This window comes from Propithecus coquereli, unplaced genomic scaffold, assembly GCF_000956105.1.
Source record: "Propithecus coquereli isolate 6110/MARCELLA unplaced genomic scaffold, Pcoq_1.0 Scaffold305, whole genome shotgun sequence".
NCBI lineage: Eukaryota > Metazoa > Chordata > Mammalia > Primates > Indriidae > Propithecus > Propithecus coquereli.
In genome coordinates, this window is record NW_012148675.1 from 911,557 (window position 1) to 928,084 (window position 16,528).

The window sequence follows — 16,528 nt, forward strand, 5'->3', positions numbered from 1 at the left end:
GTTTGTACTATGGAGATAATGCTAGTTCCTGCCTCGGGAGCTTGTGTACAGGGCTGCTTAGAACTGTGCCTGGCAGTGAAGCCATGCACTGTCACTGTGTACTGAGTTAGCAGACGAGCACTAAAGGCTCTTTATGTCGCACACCTGTGCAAGGAGCCGGGCGTGCAGAGCCAGGTGCAGCACGTGCCTCTGCTTCAGGGCCTGGGAGCGTGAGCTCCCAAGGGCAGGGCCAGGCCAGCTTGTATCACTGCTGCCTCCCCAGTCCCCGAAGTGTGGGATGGATGCTCTGTGTGTGTGTGTTAAATGAATGGAAGAACACCATATAAAAAGGCTGATTAGCAAATAGCAAAGTAAAATAAAGCTTTCTGGGCTCAGTCGTGAGGCCCAGCACCAGGCGTGAACCCCTGTAATTGACTCCCTCTGTCCGTTTATTTACATACCACCTCTTACCACAGACCAGCGCAGAGGGGGTGAGGATGTGGGGACAGACCACCAGCATCAGTTTTTGCCTGAGAATGGGAGCTGTTGACGTTAGGATGTCAACGCTGAGCTCCTTGTGGGCCCTAGCCCAGTTCTGCCTGCCACAAGGCTGTGCCTAGATGCTGGGGTTCATGCCCAGCCTCCAAGGAAGGCCCAGGGTTTGCAGTGAATGAAGCTGTGACTTAAGAGAAGAGTGTGTGGAAAACTCCACAGACACCAAAGTTTTGCCTGTACTGTTAGGAAAATAAATATTTGAGGGCATAAAAAGTACGGAAAAAAAGAAATAAACCAACTTATTGTGGGGCAAATCAAAGAGAATGGAACATATGGTCACAGCCCTTTATGATGTAGTAGGAAGGACATTCATAAACTCAGATATAATCATGTGTTTTCCCTGCTGTTCCCCTCACATTCTTCAACAGAGCAAAAAAAGGTCTTCCTCAATCTGATCCTTGTCCAGCTCTCATGCATCAGCATCCCCCCACAACCCCTGAAAAATATTACACTCCAGGTTTATCACACTAGTTTCCCACATGCATGATGCAGTATTACACTTCAGTGGCTCTACATAAGCTCTTTCTAGCACCAAGAACATTCCCTCCTGGCAAACTCCTATTTCACTATCAAATCCCAGCTCAGGGTCACCTCCTCTGGGAAGCCTTCCATAATTGACCCAAATATAATTAGTCACTCCCTCCTCTATGCTAGTACTTTTCCAATTATGATGAGAGATCCTTTTTGTAAATTTCCAATCTGTTGTAGACCAATACTTCTGTAAAGTACGATTAAAATGTTGCAATAATGTCAAATTGCTATTCCTAAACATGTACTCTCAATTTCTACATTTATTCATTGCAGATTGGTCCAAATAGCCTATAGACCAGCAGCAGTCAGCAGGCCACACTTTGGGTACCACAGCACTGTCTCTGTCCCTTGTACACCTTTCTGTTGTTGATCTTATCACACCATGGAGTAATTATTTCATGCCTGTCTTCCATACTAGACAGGAACAGAACATATGTATATTTATCATGATTATAATAAACCTGCAGTGCCAAACACAAAGCTAGCAAATAACAATGGGTTCAGTGAATGTTTACTGGTTGCGAAGACATGCATCATTTATTCATCAAACAGTCATTGAGGGCTGATTGTGTCCCAGGCACTGTTTCAGGCACTGGGCTATAGTGGTAAATAGATTTTCAAATTCATAGCCCTCACGGAGCTTTTAGAAAGTATCATTCATACAAATTATCTATTAATACTTGCACCTGGCTATAATACTAAGTACTAGGGAGAATTATGCTAAAATTGCTCTTAATTATGTGAAGTTTACATTCATTCAAATAATGTTTATTGAGCACGTGCTATGCCAGGCCCTGTGCCAGGTATTAAGCATACAGCAGTGAACAGACAAAACACCCCTCTGCTTTCACCTCGAGGGGAGGAGACAGGTCCTATTTGCCATGCATTGTAGTGATGGAGACAGACAAGAAGCAAAGAAACACATGACACAATGTCAAGTAGTGTCAAGGGCTATTAAGAAGTCTAAAGCAGGGTAAGGGGATAGATAAGACAGAAGAAACTATTTTCTATGTGTGGGAAGGATGGCCTCCCTGAGGAGGTGACATTTGAGCAGACACTTGAACAAAGTGAGGGGAAAAGCCATGTGACTATCTTCTTATCATCTATTTCCGTATTCAAGTTAAATATATCTTGCAGCTTATTAATAATAGCTCCCATTTATTTTTACCTGCTATCTGCCAGGAACTTTGGCCTACATTATGTCATGTAATCCTCCCAACAATTCCACCACACTGTTGTATTATTACTTACAGAAGAAGAAATGGAAGCTCAAGAGGTTAAGACCAAGCTAGTAATTGCCAGAAAAAAGATTCAAACTCAGGTTACCCTAAGGCCACTGGAGCACGCTGCCTCCCACATTATTAGTTATTAAAGTACCAAAAGAGCTCAGCATAAAGTTTTATTTTGTTTTGTTTTACCATAAGGCAGTGTTGCTATATAGTGCTACATTGTACGTACATAATTGTTATTTTAAATTACCTATGCCACGTTGGAGTTGTCACACAGTGTGGAGTCATGAACTGTTGAAATTTTATTATGCTTCTAAGATGTTAGTCCTACTCTGCAAGATCTCAGTAGAGCATTTTATAGTTGGAAACATTTATGTAAGAAGGACACAGGCTGCAAACTTCATCCAAGTGTCAGAAGGGCACTCTCAAGAGTTAACTTGTTTAGCATCCTATTCCTTCCACCTTGTTCTCTCATTTGATTCTCACAAAGACTTCCTAAGATACACATGGCAAGCCTAACTATCCACACTTTGAAGAAGAAAAACCTGAGATACTAAACATTTAAGTGACTTAGTCAGGGTCACCAGCTGAGCACAGTTTTGTGCTATATCACTCAATTCTTTGGTATTAATAGCTCTTTTTTACTTCTGTAATTCTAAGGAAGCTTTTAGCTCCTCAAACTGACATTCTCATATATATGTGAAATAGTCTCAATTACGTTCTTTCTTTAAATCTGAACCCACCCACCAGGTTTATTTACCACCGAATGGTGTGACCACTCAGTGTTTGCTCTTAACATCTTATTTAAATGCAGACCAAACTGTATTTAAAACACATATGCCCTAATTTTAACAACAAAAAAGGAGAGAGAGAAATAATTACTTTTTAAATGTGGTCTTCTCTAGAAAGGTTTTCTAGATAATGCTCTACTGAGAACTTGAAAGCAAACAGCTATGCTAGGTCAATAACTTGGTTCTCTGTGTGTGTGCCTGATAACGCAGACATAGATGAATGTACCATCCCTCCGTATTGCCACCAGAGATGCGTGAACACACCAGGCTCGTTTTATTGCCAGTGCAGTCCGGGGTTTCAGTTGGCAGCAAACAACTACACCTGCGTAGGTAAGCCTTTGGGGAACTACCAGATTTCTGTCTTCAAAAAAAAAAAGGAAACCCCATGCCACGTAGCAGTATTTCCACTTTTCTACGTTCTTGAGTAATTGGTTTCCATCAACTTCCCTTAAGCAATCATAAAGCTGAAAAGACAATAACCAATATGTTTCTTAAAACACATCAAGATGTGAATGGAAAACTTTTTTAAACTTGGTTTTGATTCTCCTCTGTGGATGTATCAAAAAATTTTTAAAACTACAGATCAATTGATATACACACACCCACCAATTAGTCCACAGCGTGTGATATAAATGCTGAAGGTGCCAAGGGTTACTGCAAGTTCAACCATATAAACTTTCCACCGAGAGTGCATCTGATTTTTACATGCTTCTTCTCCCCTTTCAGAATGCAATGTCACGGCACACAATTTAAGATTGGCATGACATGGGAAGAATCTAGTGTAGGAAAAATGCCTTTTCACAATATTTTCAGTGCCTCAGAGCATTGCAAAACTCCGTATGGGTCTCAAAGGCTTATGTTATAATTGTAATGGAATTTAACAGAACCCATTTAAAAAGTAATAAATAGCACAGATAAATCTTCACTACAGCATGCTGAGAGACCATATCAGTGTGAGTGTCTTGTATCAATTATTTATAGACTTGGCATTTTGTATCTGAACAACAACAAAAGAAAATAGATACTGGAATGTATATTTATTAGAAGCATTAAATTCTTTTGGAAAGACTCACCAAACATCAAACTAACTGTCATTCCCAGAAAAAAAAAATATTTTGGTATTTCTAAAAGAAGTATCTGACAGACGTTTGAAGTTATTCCAGCAAATATGAAACCTAAATGGACGTTCTCCAATGAGCTTCTGCAGGGCAAAGAATTCAGCTAGGGAATTACTTATCATCAGATGACACAGGTACAAAAGAGAAAGGATATGGTTAAAGGTATTTACAGATGGATATATAGATATATAAAACCTTTTCTTTCAGATATAAATGAATGTGATGCCAGCAATCAATGTGCTCAGCAATGCTACAATATTCTCGGTTCATTCATCTGTCAGTGTAATCAAGGATACGAGCTAAGCAGTGACAGGCTCAACTGCGAAGGTAAAATATTGTCCATATAATGTGCAATAGGAGTCCAATCCCTGTGATTGCTATTGCTTTATCTGATTATATACCTGCTTATGAAAACAAATTTTGAGTCATGGAAATCCTGCTATATAATCCAGTTAATGTAGTTTGATTATAACACTAGCTTTTTAATATGTTAGCAAGAGAAAGGAGAAGAAATAAAATAACTGAAGTATTAGATGCAGGCTGGGCCTAATAATTAGGAAGTGTGCTCTAGTATCTTGCTCCCCAAAGTGTGATCCGATGACCAGGTGCATCCATTACCTCCGGGAACTTACGAGAAATGCAGAATCCCAGGCTCCAGCCCAGACCTGCCGAGTCAGAATCTGCATTTAACAGGAACTGCTGTGACTGGTGTGCACGTTTAAGTTTGAGAAGAACTGAGTGCACCTCAAAACATTAGCATAAAACCTGAGCCCTAGTCTTATTCCTGCTAGTGTGTGACTTGGGCACATTTCTTAAGCTGCCCATGTGAGTAAGAAGAGGACCATATAACTGGGTGGATGCCTTCAGAGCCCACTGCATGTGCATATTCCACTGCGTCATTCAGAAGGCATTAGACATCCTGAGGGGCATGCCATCAACACTTGATGTCCCTGAGTTCCTTACAGTGCCTCCCAGCTTTACTTGGGGCCACAAAAGTCAAACCCCACCTAGAGAGGCCTCACATCATTCCACTGTGCTCAAAACCAAAAGGGGCTAGCTCAGAACAGCTGCCTCTGCCCTTCTGGACATCATTGTTCAGAAATGCAGAACATTCTTCCCCTGAAGGCCAGATCCTGCCAAGACATCACCTCTGGAAGTTTGCACAGGGATGGGACTTGGAGCTCAAAGCTCAGATGAACTGAGCAGCTGAGTCACCCAATTTCTGAAAAAGCAGACATGGATCTGCATCCCAGGTGGGTATGCAGAGCCCAAAGTGAGGAGCATAAGCCACAGTCCAATTCATCCAGTCTGTTCAGCTCGTGTAGTTAGGTCCAGGATTAGACAAACTTTCAGCAATGATTCAGCAAAAGTCACGGTAAATAAAAAAGACTCTTTGAGCTGTGAAATTATAGAGGGAAATGAACTAATATTGTTAGCATTTGCCCTTGAGCTTCTTATAAAGTCTTGTATTTCTATTTCAGAATTTGCAATGTTTTTACTCTCTTTAGCTTGCCTAAAAATATACTACCTCCCCTGGACTATTGAGCAGAAATAATACGTATCGATATCTGTATCACCAAACTAGTGACATGTAAGCTTTTCAACTCTGTGTCCTTACTCTCGTCTGATTCGACAGACATTGATGAATGCAGAACCTCAAGCTACCTGTGTCAATATCAATGTGTCAATGAACCTGGGAAATTCTCATGTATGTGCCCCCAGGGATACCAAGTGGTGAGAAGTAGAACATGTCAGGGTAAGTTTATTGTTTTCATATATGGTAACCAGGGTTCAGGTTTAACCAGGAAGATCAAAGAAGTAATTATAGGATTCTCTACCATAGACTTTCATTTTTCCTCACTTTGGATATACAATTTAAGCTCTTTTCTCCCCTGTTCGTCATGAGATATATGCATCTCATAAAGAGGAGATTTAATGTTAATGATGACTTTCCTTGAAATTTAGAGTAATAGTTTTTTCCTTTTTAAAGTATACATAATTTTAATAAAATATTGATATCCCTTCTTTATAGCCTACATGATCTCCATAAGATACATCTTCAAATTATCTATCAGAAAAGATTCAGTTATTAAAATGTCTCACCCATTAGTTTGAGTTTAGAGCCTAAGCTCAATGTATGATTCAGGCATACCTCGAGCCAGTCCTATTTCTCTAAAACACCAGGATTATAAATTGGGTAGTAATTTAGGTGCTGAGAAAAATCAGCCTGATGGGTATTAAAATGTGCTAGAATTCTTTAGGAAAAAAAACTATTGATCCAAAAATAGCTAATGACCTTGGGTCCAGTTTCAAAATAAACATTCAGGTGATCTTCACATCTATAAATCGGTGAAAGAGGCAGCTCTCTACAATGGTGTGATTTCAGAGTCTCTCGGGAAGATCTGAAATATGTATCCTCTTTTCTTACCTCCAATGCTGTGTGTTAATTTCAAATTTAACAGGGAAAAGGCTCAGATAAACCCAAAAATGTAGAGAATCCTGTAAAAGCTAGTACAAACACTTAAATTTCCACAGAGCAGTGAAAGAGTGAAAAAAATGACTGACCTTGAGAACAAAAAAACCTGTTTGGATCCTAGCTCCACTGCACTCTGTACAATCTTGAACAAATTATCAAACTCCTCTGAGCCCCTGCTTTCTCATTTGGAAAAGGGAGTGGTGGGCATTTAATAGAATGACATACATAAAAATAATTTGTAAACTATAAAGCCTGCACAATTCAAGGTGTTCTTATGAAGTTTACCTACCATTGTAAATGACTGATAAATCTTCTCTAGAGAGAAGATTAATTTAATCAGAATTGGAGAGAGGGCACGCAAGGGCAGTAAAGATCCTGTTAAGAAAAGAAAAGATCAAGGAAAGGAAACACTGGAGATTCTCAGTCTATACCATGATTTTACAGGAAAATATTAACTCAGAGGAACATCTATGACCTGGAATTTTATAGTATGCCTAGAGTTTTTCAAATAGACTCCAGCCACTGTGTATGCACATAATCGGAATGTCATTCATAACACAGCGAACATCTTTTTCCAGGTTACTAGAGACTCTGTAAATGTTAATTGTGGGAAAACATTGCATTCCAATGGTTTCACTTATTGAACCTTAATTGAGGCTCGTAACATGAATATTACACGCAAGAAAACGTTAGCCAGTGGGATAGCTTAACAAATTTCTCTGAAGTCCTTGAAACAAATGTCTATATGTTTCTGACCAAAATTAGATTTGATGCTCAGCAAAAGACAGAAGCAAATTAATGTCCGTAGGGATCTTACCTGCCTAGTCTATATATCTGGCAACATTTATATCTGTTGTAATTACAGATAAAAATGCACTGAGATTGCAAATGGGTGAATATGAGTGTTATACGTTGAAGATATGCAGCTTCAGAATGTTTGATAAAGGCAAAACTTTTTTTGGGAAAGTGACTTAACATTCTTTTAAAGTATAAAGTAATTGCTTCCTCCCCCTGCCCCCGAAACCATCCCTTCTGAACCTCATCCACAGGAATCAAGTAAAATCAAAAAGTTTTGGATTCTTACTTTGCTCTAAAAGGCTTATTTTGGGGAAGAAATAACTATTCTCATTTTCACAAGCCTGCAAAAAATGGAAGCTGTGTGTATGTGTATGTGTGTGTATATGTGTGTGTAGAGAGACAGAGACAGGGCACACATACACACAGACACACATTCATCAAATATTTTAGTACTATTAATTTCTGGACAACTTTCCAGAATTGTTAAAGTATTGATTATGCTAGACTCTAAATTACTGGAAGTAATAAATGAAATTATAAAGTTTCCTTTTGCTTCTGTTAGACTTCGTATGACAAAACAGTCTTAGCTTTCCCTATAGCTAAATGGCATCTTTATTTTTCAAAAAAGTGAAAAATATTGAAAGGGCAAGTCAATAGTGATTTCGTCTGAGGAATCTAAATTTTCTTTCTTCGGCTATAGCCAGTCCAAGAAGACACTTTTTGTAACTGGCTCTTGGAAACTATATAGCTTTTCCAGCCTCCTGTTGGGTTCCAGATAACTTTAGCCAGTTTGAAGGCTAAAATATTTTTTTTTCTCTAAAGAAAAGGCATGGAATTATTCTTCTTTAGAGTACCTTGCAGTGGAAAGTTGCCTGTCACTAACTATAATGAACTTGAACCAGCCAATTAATCCTTATTTGTTTTTCTTTCATGTCAACGGAGATAATATCTTTCTCACTTATCTCCATCCAGTTTGTGTGAGGGGTGACTTCGTTCAATTTAATATTGCTTAAAAGCCAGGTGCCCAGTATGTTAATGCTAGATGATGAAAGGATTAAAAGGTGGGTGCAAATGGCCCTTGCCCTCAGGGAGTTTACAAGCTAACGGAAGGGTTACGACAAACAGGCGGGTTTCAGTAATGCAAAGCAGAAAGCAATAAGGGCCTAAAAGAGGGACATGAGGTATGAGAATTCAAAAGGGATCATATCCCAGCACCTAGCCCAGGCTTGGCTTGCAGCAAGGATTCAGTAAATTACTTACAGAATGAGTAAACTACTTATGCAATGAGTAAACTAATGAATAAAAATATCCAGTTTTGCATAAGGAATGATTCATAAAAGGCTGATATTGGATAACACATAAATCACTATTTAAATATAAAGGGAGATAGATAGATATTGATTTAATTTTTATTGCTGTTGTTGTTATAAGTGTAATGACTCTATGGCAAAACTGTTCTCTCAGATGTCATCTGAGGGCTCCCAGTGCCCAAATCTAAAATCAGTCCTTGTCCAGCCTGGCCTATCCACAGCCTCTCTTCCCGGGACTCTCTCCCACTCTGCCTTTTCCCGAGTCACCTCCCACTGCTGACAGTCCCTTCCTTAACTCCTCCTCTTCCTCACAGTCCTCGAATAGCTATGCTCTACAAGGTGGACCACTTCATATCTTCACTTCTTGGGCTGTGCTTCCTCCGGACGGTATAATCCATTCCCAGAGCATCAGCTGTCTACCACATGCTGCTGCTTACTGAAACCACATTTCTAGCCTTTTCCTCTCTCCTTAGCTCCTGAGACAGGTGATAAGCTACCCTATCCGTAGTCCTTGCTTGCTGCTTTCTCAGCCTGTAAAGCCTTCCCTACCCCAGCCATGAAAACTCCATCTAACCCCCCCACCCTTCAAGGCCAAGTTGAGATGCTTCCTTCTTCCTTCAACCTTCCTTAATCCTCTAGGAATAAGTAATCATTTCTGCTTTAAATCCCCCAGTGCACTTATCCATCCTTATTTAATTCCATTTTACAAGAAACTGTTGCCATATCTATGTTCCCAATTACAGTCTTTCTGAGGACAGGAACAGGTGTTTTTCACTGTTATATAAGCAGAGTCAATGTTAGCATTCGGCTTTGAATTCCACAGATGAACAATAAGTGCTTAATAAAATATCATGAAATGACACATATTTATCTGTCTAGAATGGCTCAGCTACATCTGTCCTGAATTCAGTGCAGTGAACTCAGTAGGTGCAACCCAGTCTTAATTTACAAGCAAAGTAGGCATAGTCCAGATTCCCACACACCTCCTTTCTTGCAAACCAAAATCTGCCAATCATGCAGTTTTCTTAGATCAGTAAACTCTCTGACCCTCCATCTCTACAGATATAAATGAATGTGAGACCACAAATGAATGCCGGGAGGATGAAATCTGTTGGAATTATCATGGCGGCTTCCGTTGTTACCCACGAAATCCTTGTCAAGATCCCTACATTCTAACATCAGAGAAGTAAGAAAAATCAGAACTTTTGAAAGTGAGAATGTTGTGGTCTTGCCAAGCCAAATCGGTGAATACTTTTGTTTGTTTCTGCAGCCGATGTGTTTGCCCAGTCTCAAGTGCCATGTGCCGAGACCTGCCCCAGTCCATAGTCTACAAATACATGAGCATCCGATCTGATAGGTCTGTGCCATCCGACATCTTCCAGATACAGGCCACAACTATTTACGCCAACACTATTAATACTTTTCGGATTAAATCTGGAAATGAAAATGGAGAGTTCTACCTAAGAGTAAGTATCCTGAAGGCAGCCTTAGCTATTGAGAAAGATGGAAGTTTGTTGTTGTTGCTGCTATTGTTTAGTATCCACATGGAAGGAAAGCTAACATTTTAAGAGTTTATGTGTAGGCATTGTGTAAGGCCTTCCAGTGTGCATCATTTCATTTAATCCTCTTGATAACACTGTCATATAAATATTCATTCTCCATTTTTTTCAGAAAAGTGGGACACAGAGAGATTAAGTAGCTTCCCTAAAGTCACTCAGATACCAAATTGAAGACTCTAATGAAGTTGTGTGTGACCACCAAAACACAGGCCTATATACTCTCTCTCTCACACACACACACACACAACCCCCAAGTTGGTACCACAAATCAGTGATAGTTATTTAATTGTACATAGAAAAAAAAAGAAATCCTGGCAAGCTTTTCAAAAATCATGAATTCCTTACTGTTACATTCGCAAGACAGTTTACATTCATGCCAAAACTAAAACCTGTAAGTCTCTGAGAAGTAGAGACCCCTCCTCCCTGCACAATTATGCCAGTAGTTGTCCCATTCTTGCAAACTTCTGGGCCAACAGTGTGGGGTCACCCTTGTCTTTTCCCTGTCTTTCATTGCCTGTGTGAAATCTTGTTTCTCAATTCTGCCATTTCCCTCAGTGTCTCCTGGGTTATCTGTGCTTCCCCACACCTCTGCTTCTCTTCCTTTAAACTGGCTCCTATAACCTCCCTAATCCCTTCAGTGACTTCCCCACGGGTCTCCCTGACCCTGGCGCCTCCGCCTTCCAGTCTCCCCTGCAAAATCTCAGCAAGTTCATTTTAGGTTAAAATTCTGACATATTTTAAATACTGCTCACCACTTCATGTGAAAATGATGGCACCCTACCAAAGCAGTTTGCAGGGTTACAGTAACTGTTTCATGCTAAGCATGTTATTCATCCAGTTACAATTTTCTCAGAACTCCTTTGGGCATGCTTTATTTTTAATCAAATTATAAAATCAATATTTCATTTTGAGAATATTAAAGTATATTGGGAAATCCATCTTTGTGGTAAAGTTTACAGATTTTTGATGTTTACACATTTATCCTGTTTTTGATATATTAACTTTCCTCCCAGCTCCAGAGTTATGTGATTCCACTCCTTTGCCAGTAAATTAGAAATGATTAATTTCTCATGACCAACTTCTGCAAAGAAAAATCCAACCCAAAATACAAACTATCACTATTATTTTTTTCTAATAAAAAAGAGCAAACTTCTTTAATGTTGGATGTTTTAAATTTGAAATATACAAGGTATTTGTAAGAAGTTTCCACTAAATGAATTTTACACAGTTCAGAGAATACCAATTAAAAAATTGTAGCCTAAACAAATTACATTATTTGTAACTACCTGGTAATAAAAGAAGTTCATCCCAAAATCATCTTCAAAAATAATTTTCTATTTTGAACTTTTAAGTTCATAATTTAAGAAAATTCCCTAGCAGAATAAGCAAAACAGTTAAAGTTCCAACATGTTTTTTCTTCGCAATTAAACATGGCATTTTGAAAAGTACTTGTGATTCATATCAGTGCATTTTTTTTTTTCAGTTTAGCCAGATTTTTTTTTTTATTTCAATAGATTTAGGGGTATAAGTGGTTTTTGGCTACATGGATGAATTGTATAGAGGTGATATCTGGGTTTTTAATGTACCCACACCCGAGTAGTATACATGTGTAGTTTTTCTTCACTCCTCCTTCTTCTATCCTCCCCCATTCTGAGTCCCCAGTGTCCATGTACCACTCTGTGTACCCCTTCATATCAGTGCATTTATTGACTTGGTATTTTCAAATATAAATATAGTGTTGTTCTCAAGTAAAATCCTTGTTCTCATGAACAACATAAAACATTGCCAATTTTGATAATTCCAGAGTTAAATAATGTTAAATTATTTGAAGCAAAAAACTATTTAAAATAATAAAAATAGGCTTTTGAAGACTATTTCTTATCACATAATTCAAAAAGTACTTGAAGCAAATCCTACAAAGTTTCTCCACTGAAATTCTCTTGTGCAAAGGGCACAGAGATGCATAGGAAGCAACCTGCAGGCCTTAATTAAGCACCTACTATGTGCTCAGCTCCATGCTAGCTGCTATGAGGAATCAAAATGACATGTATTACACAGTTTCTTATTTCAAAGAGTTTTAAATATAACTGTAACAAAAGTTAACATCTATGAAAAAAGGAGGAGGCAATTTTGTGCTTAATTCCATGGCCCAAAAGACATCAAAAAATTAATGCGGGCTGTCAAAGAAGGTTTCTTGAGTCCTGAAAGTTGGCCCAAACCTTGAAAGGACAGAATTTTATTTATTTATATTCCTTTTGGGAGAATACTAAAGAAACCTTCTTTTATAGAAAAGGTGACATAAAGAAGTAGTATATGAAATCGAAGGGCAATTATCCCAACAACCCTCCCCCTACAATATCTGTGCTTCCTTACTGAGCCTTGTTATTATTTATAGCCCTATCACCACCTGACATATTATTCATTTGTGTCATCACCTGAATATAAGCGTAATGACAGCAGAGACTTTGCCTATCTGTTCATTCTTCTATCCTCAGCACATAGAATGGTGCCTGGCACATAGCGGGTGCTCAAAAAAATATTTTTAAATGAATTAATTCATTCGAGCAACACTTTCAAGGTATTATTATTACCTACAACTATTACTTACAAGAGGCAAGCACCATGGAAGATCCTAGAGCACAACATGAAAAAAATCAAGCCAATTTCTGCCCCAGTGTGGCTTATAGTGGAGACACTGAACAAGTGCTCAGAAGGATGCTGAGCACAGAAACAGAGAATTGCAAGTTGCTCACGAATGCAGAACAAGTAGACCTAGCCAAGACAGCAGTGCCTGGCTATCCTGTAGAACCTGGATTAGAGTGAAGCAAGAGTGGAAATGGAGAGAACTGTCAGTAATTCAAGAGATAGTGTACTAGGGTGGTGGCAGTGGGTCCAAAAACAACCAGATATATTCGTGAAGATATAGGAAGAATTACATGACTTAGTAACCCATGTGCTATGGGGAGGTTAGAGGAGAAGGAAGCATCAAGAAGGTAACCCCCTTCTTTTTTTCTTTCTTGAACAACTGCAAATGGTGGTGCCATTTACTGAGATGGGGGAAAGGAGCTTATGTAAAGGGGTGGGTGAGGAGTTAAGTTGGATATACGAAGTCCTGGTCCCCATGAGACATCCAAGTAGAGATGAGCAGAGAGCTGGTTATGTGGGTTTGGAAATCAAAATGCAGACTTTCAGGTCACTGGCAAATGAGTGATAATTGAAGCCATGGCTGTGGATGAAATCCCTCAGGGAGAGTGTATAGGAAGTGGGTGAGAGTACTCAGAACAGAAGAGGGCTTGGGATAAGGAGCGGCTAAATTGTGAAGCATTTTCCTTCCTGTAACCTAATCTGGGCACAGTCAGAATCATCCAGCACCTTAACTTACAGTTCCCTGGCTGTTCACCCCCATGACCTTCAGCTTCAGCCACTCTACCACCAACCCCCGTGGCCACCCCCCAGACATCGTTATCATCCATGACAGTTCTGCCAGAGAATCTTCATCTCCAGTGACCTACTCAATAACTGACTCTCTGTCCTCTCTCACAACCCTCACTCCCACTCTGCCTTTCACCCTCAAAGTGATGCTCGTCCCCTGACCTCCCACCCCTCGTTTTCTCCCAGTCAATCAGCTGCTTGGTGGACACTTGAACTACTCTGTCACCAACACCTCAAGCCCCTGTCCAGCAACCCTGAGTCAATCCTATAATCCATATCTATGTCCGTACCCAGCTTGTCAGTGCAGATTCATAACACCATAAAATCTCGGATAGGTCCCGGTATGCTCAACGATCCTATTATTTGTTCCTATTTCTTTTATTCAACCCAGGATTTCAAATGTCCCCCTAGTGCTTAAGTCTTTATACCCTTGATTTTCAGTAAGTGACGTCACGTCCTACTCCTCTGAAGCCACTGAGCCCAACAGGCATGAGTTCCATGAACTTCCTGTCCCAGGCCACTACAGACTTAAGTCTGTGTGTTCCCCTTCCTACCTCCTCCCCCTCATTTCCAAAAGAAAGGTTTTGCTTTTGTAAGTCAAGGCCAACCCACCACTTGTATTCTTCATTCCTTCTCTGCAGGCTTGTTCCAACCCTCTCCCCTCTACCTCCTACAAATTCAACTTGTTTCTCCCTCTAGATTTTGCCCTGTCTCTCCTCTCCCTTCCCAGACAAGTTCTTAAAATTCAGTCTGTAATCACAGTCTGTGTTCTCTCACTTGCTAGTCAGTTCTCTGTCTTCTGTTCCCATTGTCCTACCGACATTGCTGTAGGAAAAAGCCATCAACGATATTCATACTGCTAAAGCCAAAGGACGCTTTTCAATTCCAGTCATCCCTGTCCTCTCCTGCTCTACTGGATACTGCTGGCCACTCATCTATTTTCCACTTAATCACCTGTTTCTTCTTACTTCCTTCAATGGTTTCTCCTCTGCCGGCTTCTTAAATGTTGTCCTCCCCCAGAACTCCAGCCTCATTTCATAAACCTTCTCTCCTCTGGTTTAATGTTCACCCACTGAGATGATTGCTAAATGCTAAGTCATGTCTCTCTCCCTTGGCATTTAGACTCACACATCCGATTACCTGCCCTCCAGCCTCATCTCCCTCCACTCAGCAGGACCCATCACATTCTTCATCAAAATGAAACTGCATCCAGTTCTCCTGAATATAACACTTCACAAAACTTCCAGTTATCCCTGGTGACTCTTCTCAGGCATCCAAAAGCTTTCCCTCAATACTTTAGGGTCCCTCTCTTCTTCCCTGTGTATATGCACCTTTAATGTATCTTTGTACATACCCTGCATAACCCCATGTATCTTAACATTTACCGCAATCTATTGAAATTAACTACTTAACATGTCTTTTCACCTACTGGAATATAAATAGATGCACGATGTTAAGAAAATGGAAAATGACAACTTTGTTTACAATCAGATTCTCACCTCAACTCTAGTCTCTACAAGGGTTGGAACTACCCAATAAAAGTGAAGAGAAATGTTAACAAAGAGGGAGGAACAGAAAACAAAGAACTATCAAAAAAGCAAGTCCCTGTAACTTGAAGCTAATGGCTATGGTAGACAAGAGATAAGAACCAAGCCAAGTTGAAACCAAGAAGGGACTAAGTCGTGGCTCCTTTATCCCACCCTCAAAATTCTTCCCCTAATTCCTGTAGGAGGTATGCTAACAAATAACAGAAACTCTAATCCAAGAAAAATTATTCTTTCCCTTCCTCTTTTTCCTTTTAGCAAACAAGTCCTGTAAGTGCAATGCTTGTGCTTGTGAAGTCACTGTCAGGACCGAGAGAATATATCGTGGACCTGGAGATGCTGACAGTCAACAGTTTAGGGACCTTCCGCACAAGCTCCGTGTTGAGATTAACAATAATAGTGGGGCCATTTGCGTTTTAGTCTTTTATAAGAGTCTACCACAGGCATTTAAGTCAGCCAAAGAATATTGTTACCTTAAAGCACTATTTTATTTATAGATATATCTAGTACATCTACATCTCTATCCTGTACACTCACCCATAATTCAAACAATTATACCATGGTATAAAGTGGGCATTTAATCTGTAAAGATTCAAAGTTTGTCTTTATTACTGTATGTAAATTAGACATTAATCCACTAAACTGGTCTTCTTCAAGAAAGCTAAGCATATGCTATCTGGTGAAACTTGGATTCTTTCCTATAAAAGTGGGACCAAGCAATGATGATCTTCTGTGGTGCTTGAGGAAACTTATCACAGCTCCACTGACAGTCTTATAAGGAGGCAGCCATCATAACATTGAATAGCATGCAAGGGCAAGAATGAGTTTTTTAACTGCTTTGTAAGAAAATGGAAAAAGTCAATAAAGATATATTTCTTTAGAAAATGAGGATCTACATATTTGTGTTGGTTTTTATTTCTATGATCAGTCTACAGGTGGTTGTTTTTCACAGAGTAATAAATCATTGTACAATATGCTGGTTTCTGTAAGGCATTTTAAATTCCATCAGAAATTTTAGATTATGAATGTAAAAAAAAGTAATGTAAAAAACAGTAAGCAAAATTTCCAAAATGAGTCAGGTATCCTTAGGAAATTATTCTGTTGAGGAATCTATGGGAGGAGATGAGAAAACAAATTATTTCTAAACCACATTGGAATTGACCTGAAGAAGCAAACTCGGTAAATGTAATAGCATCTCTGAATTCA

The 16,528-nt window shown here is 39.4% G+C and overlaps 1 protein-coding gene across 2 annotated transcripts in view; it reads left to right on the plus strand.

Annotated features, from left to right (window-relative positions):
* The window catches only part of EFEMP1 (EGF containing fibulin-like extracellular matrix protein 1), a 57,587-nt gene extending 41,380 nt beyond the window's left edge, over positions 1–16,207 (plus strand). For both annotated transcript variants that reach the window (XM_012649859.1, XM_012649860.1), the window contains 6 exons: positions 3,296–3,415; positions 4,411–4,530; positions 5,840–5,959; positions 9,850–9,973; positions 10,058–10,253; positions 15,581–16,207. In XM_012649859.1, the coding sequence (XP_012505313.1) occupies positions 3,296–3,415; positions 4,411–4,530; positions 5,840–5,959; positions 9,850–9,973; positions 10,058–10,253; positions 15,581–15,742 (842 nt within the window). In that variant the 3' untranslated portion in view covers positions 15,743–16,207. The remainder of the gene's footprint in view (positions 1–3,295; positions 3,416–4,410; positions 4,531–5,839; positions 5,960–9,849; positions 9,974–10,057; positions 10,254–15,580) is intronic.
* The last annotated feature ends 321 nt before the right edge of the window (positions 16,208–16,528 follow it).